The 16334-nt window shown below is 35.2% G+C and overlaps 1 protein-coding gene across 3 annotated transcripts in view; it reads left to right on the forward strand.

Moving 5' to 3' along the window:
• The window catches only part of SUCLG2 (succinate-CoA ligase GDP-forming subunit beta), a 586130-nt gene that overhangs the window by 269955 nt on the left and 299841 nt on the right, over positions 1–16334 (forward strand). The window contains exon 1 of one of the 3 annotated variants that reach the window (XM_074284146.1): positions 14633–14892. The exons of the other annotated variants lie outside the window; for them this stretch is intronic. Coding sequence (XP_074140247.1) covers positions 14857–14892 — 36 coding nt within the window. The 5' untranslated portion in view covers positions 14633–14856. Of the gene's footprint in view, positions 1–14632; positions 14893–16334 lie in introns of those variants that run through there. 3 annotated transcript variants of the gene reach the window in all.

Here is a 16334-nt window from a genome sequence, read left to right on the forward strand (position 1 = left end):
CCTTGAGCTAGTTCGGCCTTAGCTTCCTCAGCTGTAAAATGTAAAGAAGATGTGTGTAAACTAGACAATCTTTGACATATGTTTTTGTTTTGTTGTTGTTTTGTTGCTGAAGCAATTGAACTTAATTAACTTGCCCAGGGTCACATAGCCAGGAAGTGTTGAGTGTCTGAGGTCAGCTTTGAACTCAGGTCCTCCTGACTTCAGGGCTGGTGCTCTATCCACTGTACCAAATATCTGTTCCAGTCTTTGACATCCTTTCAGCTAGAAGTATTTTGCTCAAATATCTTCTCATTCATTTCCCTTTCATTCTTTTGATCAGAGTCTGGCAAAAGAGAATGAAAAATCCCAGCTTCTTTTGGCATATGATGAAAGGCTTTAGACACTCAGCTTGGGAAGCAATGCCATATATCCTTGTATTCCATTGCACTATTCCTGTGGGCTTTAGTAAATTTTGGCAAAAGATGTACCTTATGATCATCTAAAAATGGGTTTATGATAGAAAGTTTAAAGTAATCACTTCTGAATTTAATTTTTTGATGATTCTTATTAGATCTTAGAATCGAAGTAGTCATTTATTGATAGAGCTCTAAAGTACATGTTAAACAGAAAAATAGAATGTACACATGTGTGTATAGGATGTATATATGAATGGGTGCATATGTAGAGTATGCATGTATATTTTCATGCACAAATCACGTACTATAAAAGTATACACAGAGAGTATATGCATAGAGAATAAGAGATGGTTCCCTAGAAATGTACAATATATAGAAAACCTGCCCCAAGATTTAGTGTGATGGAGCTTCAAGTCTCAGCCCTAATGCATCCATACTGACACTGACATTCAGAATCCTCTTGACCTCTTGGTTAAAATACAGGTTTGATGCAGGAACAAAATGCTTCAGGCATGTTCATTCATTTTAACTCACTTGGAAATTCCTATTTAACATTGTGTGTGTATATACATATGTACATATACAGATATATATACATATCTAATTTATAAATATAGATATATATATACATATATATATAAACACATACACATGCATATATACACAATATGAGTATGTATATTTAAAATTGTATATAAAATGAATATGAGTATATATATGAGCATATATACTCATTATATTATATTATATATGAGTATATATACTCATATTATATTATTTTATGATATATATAATTAATATATATATATTATTTATATATATATATATTATATATCATATACTATACATCATTAATATGTTATATGTAATTAATATATTATATATTATATTACTATATGATATATATAATATATATATATATTATATGAGTATATATATTTAAAGTTGTATATAGAATGAATGAGTATATATACTCATATTATTATATATGAGTATATATACTCATATTATATTATATACTAATATAATATGAATATATATGAGTATATATATTTAAAGTTGTATATAGAATGTATATTTTATGAGCATATATACATATATATATTAATATATAAATATATAAATATATATATATATATATATATATATATATATAGTTGTATATAGAATGTATATTTTAAGTAGCTATATATGGGGCAGTTAGGTGGCAGTGCTGGGTCTGAAATCAGGAACACTCATTTTCCTAAATTCAAATATGATCCATAATATTTACTAATTGTGTGACCCTGGAGAATTCACTTAACCCTGTTTGTTTCCATTTGCTCATTTGTGAAAATGAACTAGAGAAGGAAAGAGCAAACAATTTCAATATCTTTGCCAAGAAAACCCCAGATGGAATTGTGAAAAGTTGGACACTAGTGGAATTGAACTACAAAATATATTAAGTATTTAAAACATATTTATTATTACTTAGAAACATTTACAAAAGTGTATATGTATATGCATAGAGATAGAATGTATATTTGCATAGATATGTTGAAATTTATCAGGATTAAGTCAGGCTGTGATTGGAATATTGTAACACAAATGTAATATATTGTAGTACAAGCGGAACCTGGCTTCATCCTGGCTCATCCTTATCTCGCCTTTGAGAACTCTAAATCATCCCAGTATAATTTTTAAAAAAGGTGACAACTTTTTTTCATGGGAGTTTCCTGGAGAGAGGGAAACATCAGCTAGCTGATACTCTGGTGTAAATTCACTTTGCCTGGATTAATTTTCAAGCTTGAATTTCATTTTATTCAGCTTGCCTGGAATTTAGTTCTATGGGCAAGACATAATGATAAAAACTTAACTTGGTTCCCCCCCCCTCTCTTTTGGTTAGAAAAAATGGAATGAAAACAAAAGGAGACATCTAGATGCTTCAGAAAAGATTAGCTGAGGTTTTTTGAGGAAGGGAAAGAATAGAAAAAAATTGGTTAGAAAAACTGGAATAAAAGCAGAAGGAGACACCTAGATGCTTCAGAAAAGATTAGCTGTGCTTTTTTTGTTTTGTTTTGTTTTGTTTTGTTTTTTGTTTTTTGTTTTTTGTTTGTTTGTTTGTTTGTTTGTTTTTTGAGGAAGGGAAAGAATAGAAAAAAAAATGGACTCAAGATTGAATCTTGTCTGTATGTAGATATTTTCCTCCTGAGTTCAATTGAGTTCTATAAGCATGAATTAAGGTACCTACTGTATGCCAAGGTCTGTGCTAAGCTAATAATACAAAAATGAAATGTACCCTTCCCCTTCTCTCAAGAAGCTTTCATTCTGTGATTCTGCTATTCTCTTTAATATAATGAACTAAGACTACTATGAAGGACTCATGATGAAAAGTATTGTCCATACTCAGAGAAAATCTGAAACTCAAAGTTTTAAAAACAAATGTTAAAAAATTGTTTTACATATAGCTTGGAAAATAAATATAAATAAAATATTTTAAAATAAATTTACATTATGGAGGGGGATATATATAATATTCACATTTTCAAGAAAGAGGTGGTGAGCTCTAACAAACTAGGCAAATGGGGACAGTTTCTTGTCTGACATAGAAAAGAAAGAATGCATTGTAGGCTTGAGGAACAAAAACATGGGGATGGAAAATGACAAACTTAGAAGAATTACTTGTGGATCAATTTTAGTGGAATGTGGAGCAAATGGAATAGAGTGAGATGAAGTACCTGGGAGGTTGGTGGTAGGTAGAACATGCTGGATTGCCAGTGTCAGTTGAGACTTCTGACTTTTATCCTAGAGTCAATAGGGATTCACACATTTTTTTTTTAATCATGGCAGTGTGATGATCAGACTTGGTTTTAACAAGAATATAAGTTTGGTAGCTGCATTGAAGATGGACTAGAGACCCCAATTTGATAAATGGTCAAAAGGATATGAACAGATGATTTTCAGATGATGAAATTAAAGCCATCTATAGTTATATAAAAATGATCTAAGTTACTATTGATTAGAGAAATGGAAATTAAAACAACTATGAGGTACCATGTGGCTTTTCTCAGTGGTTCAGTGATCTAAAGTAATCCCAATACACTTTGAACAACCAAAAAAAATGTCAGAAAAACAACTCAGGACTGAATGTAAATCAACACATGCTATGTTTATTAATTTTTTTTATCTCTCCCATGGTTTTTCCCTTTTAGTCTGATTTTTCTCTCCCAACATGATTCACAAAGCAATGTATATTAAAAATAAATAAATTTACTAGAAAAAATAAGATGGACTGGAGAAAATAGAGATTGCAAGCATCAAAATCAATTGATAAGTTGGTGAAAGTCTCTTGGTAAGAAGTTATGAGTTGGGCAAAAAGATAAACTATGATGCTCTTTACTACTCTGAGATCTGCAATTCAACAACAAGAAAATCCTGAAGATCCCTCCCTTTTAAACTTATTATTTCATGAATTTCTATAAATTGTTACTAAAACTTTATATTCTACTCCTGAGGAAATGTGTGTCTCTTCACTTTTCAGGGCCTCAGTTGTCTTATCTAAGAAAAACTTCGACCACATGTTATCTGAAGTTCCTTCTAACTGTAGATTTGTGGTCCATATGCTCCAGTGTAGCATGAATGATGCTACATTTTATAATTTATGTATCAAAAAATATATTTTTCTTGTCTATTTACCCAGAGGAAATAATTTTATAAAGCAACAAGATTTCATCAATAAACAGAAACAAAGCACCATGCTAACCATAAACTGGTTAGAATAATCTAATTACTGTCTGCAAGAAGAATATTCTGAAAGTATTGGAGAGCTTTTCACAAATGGACATAGTTAAGTTCTTGACATCAGAATGGTTTCTTCTGAAGGACAATGTGACAGGTCAGAGGAAAAGTGTGATTGGTTTATTTAGGTAATTGAAAATAGCATCTGCAAAGAAGCATTAAGAAGAATATTGTTAAGTAGTGAATCCTATCAACCCTGAATGACTCAGTAATTATTACGTCTTATCACTTATCACTTACTGATGTGACTTTATGTAATTCACTTTTTTTTTCAGCCTCAGTTTTCCTCACTTAAAAAACAAGGCAGTTGGACTTCATGAATTCTAAGGTCACTTTGATCTCTACAACTACAAAGCTACTCTGATTCAGAGAAAGAATACCTTGTTCTAGCTCTCCACTAAAGTTGTAGATAGAATCCCAGAGCTGGGGAGTTTGGAAGGAGCCCTATCAGCTGCTGTCTAGTTTAATCAATATATGAGAAAAAATCCTTACTACAAGATAATATAAATAATGATAACAACAGCAAACATTTAAATATGTCCCTGGCCAAGTCACTTACCCCTGTTTGCCTCATTTTCCACATTTGTAAAATGAATTGGAGGAAGAAATGATAAACTACTCCAGGATCTTTGCCAAGACAACTCCAAAAGTAGTCCAAAAAAGTTAGATATGACTGAAAAAATAACTGAACAAAAACAACAATAATAAAGATCATATTCAAAAAATTATTCATATCAGGATTTTTCTCTTATCTTTTGCTTCTTGTCTATATCATGTTTATTTCACATTTACCTTTTGTTAGATTGACTTCTTACATTATTTCTTCAAGAGGCCAGCTCCCCTCCAGGGAACCTTGTTAAAACCCCATTCTAAAAATCTTGCTTTGTCTATCACTTTTCTAACCTGTAGTTGATCTCCCTTGTGCTTAAATGAAATAATAGGGTCTGTCTATGCAGCCAAGACAACACACGCACTCCCTGGTCCACTAGGGCTGCTTGCTGAGTGAGTGCCAGGCTTTAAGCAAGTCTAATTCCACTTCTCCAGGACTTGCTTTTCTCACCTGTAAAGCAGTAGAGCTATAAGGGATGAACTTTAAGGTCCCCTCCAGCAGGAGAAAATCCTATGATACTCAGATCAAAACAGGCTCCTGCCTTTCACTTATTAGCTTTACAATCCTATTTTCTTCACTGCATCTTTAATCAAGGGAAAGGCTTTGTGTTCTTTCTTTGGAGAGAAGCTACAGATCTGCAGATTGTAGAAGGATGAGAGTTGGGGAGCTGGGATGGCTTTGCTTGGCACCCACTGGGAATAACTATTAAATAATAGAAGAAGGCAGGAAGATCAAAGGCCTCACAGCCCTGTTATGCCTGAGTCAGAAAGCAGTGAAAACCTCCCTAATTTGGAATAATTGGTACAAAGGCCAGTCTGAAACTCGATTTCTAGATTGTCATTTTTTAGCATGTGTGCATACACAAACACACACACACACACACACACACACACATATATATATATATACACACATCTTCCTAAGTAGATGTTTCCAAGTAGAGATTTTGCCAACAGGCTTTAAAGAATACATAGGAATCAGGCATGTGTATATACTAAGCAGATTGTGTTTTAGAAATATTTGCTGCTGGAATGCTGAAAATCAAGTCCTTTTAAGTAGCTTAACTTCCTCAGATTTTATCTATTCTGTTCTTTTGGGTCATGGAGTACTTCCTCCTTTTGCTCCTAACCCATGGACTATGATCATGTTCAGCCTGTGCTTGAATTATACAAGTATCCTGAATTCTTAACCAATAGCATTTGAATCAATGAGTTTCCAGGAATTATCCCCTTTCTTCCCCCCTCTCCCAGCCCCTGCTATGTTTTGGGCATAAAGCTGAAGATATTTCTCAAATGGACCATCAAGGAACCAGCATTCTATTCACTGGGTAGTGGCCACTTCATACTGAAACCTGATCAGAGACCTATTCTGATCATTTGTCTACCTAGAACAATTAACTTTTAGGATGGACATTGGCAGAATAGGGCAGTAGGTGAATGGAAAGCTGGGAAAGAGAATACCTGGGCTTGGGGCAGCGAGGTGGCGAAGTGGATAGAGCACCAGCCCTGAATTCAGGAGGACCCGAGTTCAAATGTGGTCTCAGACACTTAACACTTCCTAGCTGTGTGATCCTGGGCAAGTCACTTAACCCCAGCCTCAGGAAAAAAAAAAAAAAAAGAGAGAGAGAATACCTAGGTTAGCTCCCCAGTCAATGGGGTGACACCCTGTTTTCTATCATTCTTTTAGGCACTCTTGTTTCTAGATATTGAAAGGGGGAAGTGCTGGTAGAAATCCATAAATGTCAGCACCAGAGGATAAGCCCTGATTGCTCTATAATACATACAACTCTGAGCAGAAAGACACACATCTAGAAAAGAAGCTGATCTGGATTTTTAAAATGCTAAGAGATTTGTTTTAACTGCAGTTGAAATTATGTTAATGTTGACCAAAGTAGCACTTTTTTTTTTCTCCTCCCTTTTTCTTCTGCAGGGTATATAGCAGGAGGGAATTGGATTCTCCTCTGGGTATTTGTCCTTACTACAAAGTAGTTTACCATTCCTTACTCTTTTTTTTTTTTCCTTAATGCAGAATTTCTGCTGAACTGAGGATAAAAGTGGGTGGCAGAGTCTTTGTGAATCTTAATTCTTTTGACTTTGAATAGCCTATCCTGAGGTCGATCTTTCATTCTGATCATGATGAATTTTCCTATTTCATCTCTGTATGGGGACTTAGTTGCAGCTCTGAGCTTTCTTTGAATTAAATCCACAAACTGGGATCTTTTAGCATGTGCTTTTTTCCCCCTTCCTTTTTTGAAGGTTCTTATTTTGGAAAATAATCCATAACCACTGATCCTGGACTCTTATTTTTCTGTGTAAAGATACATTTGGAGCTTTAGCTCACCAGACCTCATGGTGAGAAATCATAGCTCTTGTCATTGTTTTCCCTCCGGAGGGTGACTTTATGAAGCTACTTTATTGCAGAAGTGATGGAAGTTTCTACCTCACTCCTCCTTTTCTTTTCCCCCTCTCTATCTTTCTTCTGTCTCCTTCCCCTCCCCCTCCACATCTTCCCTCTTCATGTCTCCCCTCTTTCTGTCTCCTCTTTCCTTCCCTGCCCCCTCCTGTCTATCACTCCTCCTCTTAATATATGTTTGACTCTACTTTGGGTTCTGTATACCTCTTTAAAATACTATCAATTTCCACTGATTCAGGCCAGTCCCAATAACCATTGCATGTTGACAGTGCTGGCAAACTGAGCTCACTTATCGACTCCAGGAGTGCATTTGTTTCAAGACATTTATTTGTCTATTGTAGAAAAATCCTGAATTGAGAGCAAGTCCTAGCTGAAATTTAGTACTAAAGAGAAAAAGTGACCAAGTCACTTAGAGAACTTTGTTTGACTTTGCTTGTAACCCACCTTGAGGATCAGTCAGGGCAACTGAATGGCATCCTGGCTCTGGCTCTGCAGCTGCATGCAGCTCTGGCTTTAGATGCCATGTGTCACCTTCCCACCTGGACCTCTGTTTCTTCATCACTAAAACCAGTGGGCTGCAGCAGCAGATCTCCTAGGGAGACAGCTTCTGGGATTCTTTCCCATTGAAGAACTGCCAATAGGGCTTCCCAGGGACCATCACATCCAAAGGTCTTTGGGAAAGATCTCCCCTGCCTGTTTTGGAAGAGGTTCTTGGCAAACCACCTTTACCTCCAAGTATTTCCTGGGCTTAGACCTTACTCTACTTCAGTGAGTGTTACTTTTCCCAAAGGGCCCACAGCACTTGCTAGTTTTAGTGACTCATTTCATTTTTTTACTTTTTTATTCATTTATTTACTTTATTATTTTTAAATAATTATTATTAAATATTAATTAAAATTAAATATTATTATTAAATAATAAAAATAAGGTAGTAATAAAATAATACATTTATTTTTAAATATAATATATTATTTTTATTACTACTTTATTTTTTATTATTTTATATACTTTATGTGCATAACAATACTCACTCTGTATACCATACTCTATGATATTAATAATATATATTTTGCTTAATTAGGTATAAGACGTACCTCCCTCATTTATTTGTAGGCTCATTTAGTATGGAAAATCTTCATCATTGTTCTCAGTCAACACTCTCATTACTACCATTGTGATGGGAACCACAATAACTGTTACTGCTGCTACTACTGTAACATGACCATAATTTCTAACTAATATTTATAATGTTCTTAACTATGTGCCAGTCCCTGTGCTAAGCACTTTACAATTGGTATTTCATTTGATTTTCACAAGGACCATTCAGTGTAGGTGCTGTTATCCCACTTTACAGATGAAGAAATGGAGGCTAAATGGTTTCCTCAGAATCACACAATTAGATGTTTGAGATAAGATTTAAACTAAGATGTTCCAGATTCCAGGCCTAGTGCTCTATCCACTATTTTACTTAGCTGGTGCCCTCTACCACTACTACTAATTCCTACATTTCTACTAATTTATTATTACTACTACTAATAAATTCAACAATTTATTATTATTGGTAGTGATAGTAGTAGTAGTAGTAGTAGTAGTAGTAGTAGTAGTAGTAGTAGTAGTAGTAGTAGTAGTAGTAGTAGTAGAAGCAAAAGAAGTGTTGTAGTAGTAAAAGTAGAAGTAGTAGCAGTAGCAATAGCAGCAGTAGCAGCAGCAGCAGGAGCAGGAGCAACAATAGTAATTGTGGTGATGGTGGTGGTAATGGTGGTAGTACTAGTGGTGGTGCAATTATTATCTGCAGAAACAGGAATTGGTAGTGTCCAACCTAAAGATGATTTATGAGAAGCTTGATAACTGTTTCAGGTATTCAGAGGGGTTGTCATGTTAAAAAAAAAAAAAAAAACCCACATCCAACTGATAATCAGCATTTATTAAAGAATAAATTACTGGCACTCTATTAAATAGTACATTTGCTATCCCCTAGAAACCTACATCCTAATGCTGAAAAGATGAGAGAGGCCTAAGATATGCTCCAGGGTGAACAGGCCCTAGGCACTAAGGGAAATTCCAAATTGAGAAGGCAACTAAGTTTTGGTAGCCAAGTCCAGAGAGTCAGACACATGGAGAGAGGCAGTATGTGGGTGAGTGGAGAAAGAGGCATGTCAGCCAGGCTTGTTTCTAAAATGGAGGTCTCCAGAAAACAAACAAACAAACAAAAACTCAACAAGGGAAAAGGGAAAAGGGGCCAACTTCTTGGAGAGATATTCAATTTGCCTCTCCCCCACTTCCCGCCAGCATAAGACTCTCATTCAGATATTGGATGAATTGTATAGTTAGTAAAGTATTTTCCAATGCAGAGCTTTCCAATTCAGTGTGTAGCATCATTTAATTGCATGTTGTTTCCATCTTTAGAATTTAAGCTCCTCAGGGCTGGGGCTGTGCTTTTGCTTTTCTTTGTTCCCCCATCTGCTTATTTTTATGCCTGGCACCTGATAGATACTTAAGAAATGCTTGGTTACTCTCTATCAATCTTATACCCTCCTCTAATACTTAGCAGAGCCTGGCTTGATATAACAGCCTCATCTTGGTTTTGCTTGTCAATCTATTTGGGCTTATTTTCTGTTTCTTTGCATTGATTTCTACATGTTTCCAAGCCCCTTAACTAGACTGTAAGTTTCAAGAAGTCAGGTAATACTCATTTAAACTTTATGTTTCTCCAAGGCCCACCTACACACTATTTACATAGATTTTTAACAAAAGATTAGGCAGCTTATCCTAGTAGTGAAAATGCAGAAATGTGGATTAAGGATATATAATCTAAGCATTTAAATACCTACCAAGTATTTATCATTATGTTAAACCCTTGGAATACTAAGAGAGGGAATAATCTGGTGGGGGAAACTGAAATCTTGTGGATTCAGTACTGGTTGAATGATTTAACCTGTTGTAGTTTGCTATCAGCCTAATGGTGTTTCCTAGTGATAGGTCCTATGGATTGGCTCTTAGTCTGCTTAATGATTTTTGTCAATCATCAATTAATAAATATTTCTTAAGAACCTAAATCAGTGACTTGGATGAAGGCATATTGAATTTCTGGGTGAAACCAAGTTGAGAGGGACAGCCACTGTGTTTAGTGATAGAGTCAAGATCTAAAAAAAAACTTAACTGGCAAAAACAATGGGATTAATCTAAAAGAAAACATAACGTAGGAATATATATATATATATATATATATATATATATATATATATATATATATATATATATGTATATATATACATATATATATATATGTATATATATATATACATATATATATATGTATATATATATATATAAAGTCTTATGCTTGAATTAAAAAAAAATAAATCAGTGTCATTAGGATGATATGTCAGCCAAGAAAGTCGATAGAATCTTTGGTACATCAAAAAACACATGGGGCCTATTGCATTCTGCCCCAGTCAGAGCTCTCATTTGAGTTATTTAAAAAGGAGGGCCTTCAATGGATACTCATTTAGGCTGTTGAAGAATGAATTTGGGGTCAGCTATGGGTTGGAATGTATGGCATCTGGGGTCATTTAGCTTTAAGATTGCTCAATTCTCTTTGTTGAATTCACAGATAGCTAACTAATGATGTTGCTGCCAAGTGTCTTTTTTTTTTTTAAGATGATACATGTACATTTATTTTCCATATGAGTCATGTTGGGAGAGAAAAATCAGAACAAAAGGGAAAAATGTTAAGGAAAAAATATATAGAAAAAATGAAAATAGCTTCAAATCTGCATTCATTCTCCATAAATTTTTCTTTGGATGTGGATGGCATTTTCCATCCAAAGGTTCATTGGAATTGCTTTGGATCACTGAATTGCTGAGAAGAGCCAAGTCTATCATAGTTTTTCATCGTACAATCTTGTGGTTTCTGTATACGATTTTTTTTAATGTTCTGTTTCCTTCAATCAGCATCAGTTCATGTAAAACTTTTCAGGCTCTTCTAAAATCAACTTGTTCATCATTTTTTCATATAACAATAATATTCCATTACCTTCATATGCCACAGTTTATTCAGCCATTCCCCACGTGATGGGCATCTACCCATTTTCCAATTCTTTGTTACCACAAAAAGAGCTGCTACAATCATTTTTGCACATGTGGATCCTTTTCCCTCTCTAATGATTTCTTTGGGATATAGGTCCAGTAGTCATTGTCAAGCATGTTACTCAATCTTTCTTCCAAGGATTTTTATTTGAAGCATTGCATCAAAAGGCATTTTGGCTCTCCAGAGAAGATAACCCAAATACTAAGTGCTGGGGTTGTAAAAAGAGGCAAAAAAATACTTACAGACCTCAAGGAATTCACAGTCTAATAGGGGATCCAACAAGCAAATATAGAAAATAATGGCCAGAAGACTAGAGTTTAAAAGGATTGAGTAAAGCTTCCTACAGAAACTGAGATTTTATCTGGGATTTAAAGAAAACCTGGAAATCCAGGAGTCCGAGATGAAGAGAGATACTCTTCCAAGCACTGGGGACAAATCCAGAAAAAGCCTGGAGCAGAGAAATCACGTGACTTCTTCACAGACCCTAGAGGTCAGTAGATAGTGAAGATTAAGGTATAAGAAAACTAGAAAGATAGGAAGGACATTCAGAGTGAGATGTGAAACTGGAGATCAGCAGAGAGGTTGGGTAAAACTATGCTGAGAACCATCAGCACAGAGATGATAATTAAGTTCAAGAGTGGTCAGAAAGGTAGGAGGAAAAGCAGGAGAAAGTGGTATCCCAAAAGCCTAGAGAGAAAAGATCAAAGAAGAGGCAGTAAAAACAGCAGTATTAAAGCTGGTAAGAGATGGAGCAGAATGAGGACTCAAATAAGGCCATTGATTCAACTAAGAGATCATTGGTAATTTTGGAAGGAGCTATTTTGGTGGAGTGATAATTATAACAATTTATTGATTGGAGGTGATTTCCAGTAATAAGACTTATAGAACTGTCCTCATGATGCTTCATGGCTTTTTTCAGTGACTTGGTTGAAGACAGAGAAGACATGTCTGTTGTACTGTAGATGATACATAGTTGATGATCTCTATCTCTGTCTCTCTCTGTCTCTCTCTATATATATATATTTCTCTATTTCTTAGTCTTAGTCTACCCATCTCTTTCTGTCTCTGTCTCTTTCTCACACACATATAAAGAAACAGAGAAAAAGAGGGAGAAAAACACACATCATGTATATACACACATGCAAACATATATGGAAAGTGGAGGGAGTAAGGGAGACAAGGAAAGAGCTATTGAAAGAATCATTTTCAAAAATTAAAAAAAAAATAAGTTTACTTCCTTTCTGCATTCATGTTGAAAAAGGAAATGGCAAACCATTCCAGTATCTTTGCATTCCAAATGGGGTCACAAAGAGTCTGACAACATAAACAACTGAACAACAACAAAAGTAACTTTAAAGAAAACAAAAAAAAAAAAAGGCCGTGTCTCCCTAATTTGTCCGGCTGGAAGTACAGGTAGTGCCCATGGTCAGATCCTAGAACTGATCAGCATGGAAACTTTGATCTGCTTGCTCTCCACTGGAGGCAGGTTGGCCCCCCTTTAAGTGGCATTGTATACTCCTTGCTTCTGACAACACAACAGATTAATGCTGAACTTAGTATGGGTGCCTAATCTACTCTTAACCTGTTGCAGCTCAAAAGTCCCAAACTCATAAAATCTGCCATCTTCAGCCTCACTGGTGCTTGGAGATTATAGGTATTTGACTCCATACCTTGTTAAAAATGTTCATTTGGACAATTCATGGGAGATGGCACTATGTGCAGTCATTTGACATAGTTCTGAGACCACTTCATCGCCCCCTCCATCACCCAATAAATCACCTATCACCGCATTACTGTTATCTGAATCCAAAAGTCTATCTCCTACTTCCATGACTTCGGATAAGGTAATCCCTTCCCCAGACCCCATCCTCTCTAAAATGTTTTCATGCCTCCCTATACCTTTAGGATTCTCCAGGTATTTTCGGGTCTTCTATAGTAGATTTTTTTCTGGTAGACCTAGTTCTTGGAGTGATTTCAAAAAAAAAAATATATATATATATATATATATATATTTACTTTATATATTGGTTATATTTAAATTTTCTGTGTGCATATTATCTTCCTCTCCCCCCAATAAAAGGGCTTTGTGGACAAGAACTGTTTTATTTTTGTTTCTGCATCCCCCGTGCCTGACTCAGAGTGGATACTTAATAAATTCTTGTTGAATTCAACTGATTGAGAATTTTTTGCATAAACATTTTTCTGAGTCATAGGTTTAAAAATCTATAGTTTTCTTTTCTCAATGAAATCTTGATAGAAAATATTTGTCAATAAGCCATTTTGACGGAATGATGGTTTTATGGTTTACTTTTGTATACTTTTTGGGTGATAGCTCAGTTAATATATTAAAAACAAGGTTTGCCTTTTTTGTTTTCTCATTTGTTTTCCCATTTTTCTCCAGCTGTTAGCACTCTCCTTCCCTTTTAATGTATTTCATTTTTGGATCAAAGATCTAGACTTAGAAAGAACCTGAAGGCAATCTAATCTAAAGTCCTCATTTGCAGATGAGGAAAAAAAAAAAAACAGCAAGGTTAAGAGACTTACTTGCCCAGTGTCACAGTTAGAGGTATAGGATCAGAGATTTTATATTCAGACAAGCCTTTCGAAGCCATGTACTGCAAATGTCTCATTTTGTCAGTAAGGAAAATGAATCCCAGAGAGTCTTGGCTAGGATCCCCTAGCTAGTTAACGTTATAACATCAGAGATTTTATAGCCAAAAGGACCTTTAAGAAGCCCTGAACAGCAGCTACCTCATTTTTCCAGGTGAGGAAGCTCAGATCCAGTGAGGAAAATGTCTGCTCCAAAGTCACACAAGTGACTCCTTTGTATTTACTTTGACCATTTAACATTCTCCCCTCCATTCCATTCACCAGTAGAATATTGGCTTCTTGAACACAAAGATTTTTTGTTTTGTTTTTGTTTTGTTCTCTGGGCCTCCAGCACTTAATATCATAGTTCATGGAAGTCAGGAGTTGCTTAATACATATTTATTGAATGGAATCAATGTTCCCTGCATCTTCCTTAAAAATGTCCATAGCATTTTCCTCTCTAATTTGTCCAGACTGGAAGTACAGGTAGTGCTCATGGTCAGGCAGGTAATATATAAAGCAGTCTTAGCATAAAAAGACAAAGACAAACAATCCAGAATTCAGGAGCTCATTTAACATATTCATCTTGGCAGTAGAAACTTGGGGCATAGTAGGGATCTGTTAAGAAATGGGCATGGCCAAAGCGCTATCAAACTGGGCATACCCTTTGATCCAAGTTTCTACTAGGCTTATATCTCAAAGAAATCTTAAAGGAAAGAAAGGACCCATATGTGCAAGAATGCTTGTGGTAGTGGCTTTTGTGTAGTGGCAAGAAACTGGAAACAGGGTGGCTGCCCATCAGTTGAAGAATGGCTGAATAAGTTATGGTATATGACTGTTGTGGAACATTATTGTTCTATAAGAAATGATCAGCAGGATCATTTTAGAGAGGCCTTGAGAGACTTACATGAACTGATGCTAAGTGAAGTGAACAGAATCAGAAGATCATTACACATGGAAACAACAAGATTATACGACAATTCATGGACATGGCTCTTTCCAACAATGAGATGATTCAGGTCAGTTCTAATGGTCTTTTGATGGAGAGAGCCATCTGCACTCAGAAAGAGGACTGTGGGAACTGTGGATCAGAACATAGCATTTTCCTTTTCTGTTGTTTGCTTATTTTGTTTTCTTTCTCATTTTTTTCTTTTTGATATAATTTTTCTTGTGCAGCATGATAATTATAGAAATGTGTATAGAAGAATTGCACATGGTTAACATATGTTGAATTATTTGCCATCTTATAGGAGGTGATTGGGTGAAGAGGGGAAATTTGGAGCATAAGGTTTTGCAAGAGTTAATGTTGAAAAATTATCCATGCATATGTTGTGAAAAGAAAAAGCTTTAATTAAAAAAAAAAAAGAGCTGGGCATAGAGAAGGGTGGGACTGACTGAGTACAAGCACTGAATGTCTTTTGTTTGGAAAATCCTATGTCAGTGAAGTTTCTCAGCTATTTTGAGATCACATTTATCCCCACTGAAATATATAGCCTGTGAGAATCTCTTACCTGACAGTGTTTTCATTTGAAATAGACAAAATAATAAAGCCAGAGTGAGAACATGCTCATTTCCTCATGACGTGGGCTTCTTGATTCCAAATGTCACCCATTTTTCCAGGGTAAATGATGGTGCTTCATAGCACATTTTAAAGCTGACAACAGCAACAAGAAACAGGCAAACACTCATTTCCCCAAGGAAGGAATGGAGGTTTTTCTTCTTATTCCTCGGGACAGTTAGAAAAGAGTTACATTTTTTTAAAGAGTCATCTAGATCTTAATTTTTGTGGAACCTTAAAACTGAATTTTTATTTACCTGAAGATGCAGCATTTGGCCGGTCAGTGACCCAGGTTGTGAAGGCCTTAAGCCCCAAGAGTGTAGTTATATGTCCAGAGATTGTAGTTTGCTAGAACCAGCCAGGAAAATAGCCTTAGGCCATTGGATCTGGTGTAAGGTGCATAGAGCATGAATCCTAGAGTTAAGAAGACCAAAGTTGAAAGCTGGCCCCAGCTATTTATTACCTAGTTATTTAACTTGTATTATATACCTAAATAATAGATAATAGCTAATATTTGTACTGTTCTTTATGGGTTAAAAGGCAAATTGCCTATATTATCTCATTAGGTGTGCATAACAACTATGAGATCAGTGCTATCATTATCCCTATTTTATGCATGGGGAAACTGAGACTAAAATGTTAAGTAACTTGGTCAAAATCACATGACTGGTAAATCTAGCAAGATTTGATTTCATATTTTCCTTGTTCCAGGTCCAGTACTCTCTCCATTGGATTAACTAGTTTATGGAATATATAGTATAGCCTGTATTGAATAATATAATATATGCACATGTGTTTGTGCACACACACACATAAACATTGATAACATTATGATAAGACTTACTGTAAAAGATTTTGATGTTGGTAAAGTTTGAAGGCAAAAGGAAAGTGGGATGGCAGAGG

This window comes from Sminthopsis crassicaudata, chromosome 1, assembly GCF_048593235.1.
Source record: "Sminthopsis crassicaudata isolate SCR6 chromosome 1, ASM4859323v1, whole genome shotgun sequence".
NCBI classification, from domain to species: Eukaryota; Metazoa; Chordata; class Mammalia; order Dasyuromorphia; family Dasyuridae; genus Sminthopsis; species Sminthopsis crassicaudata.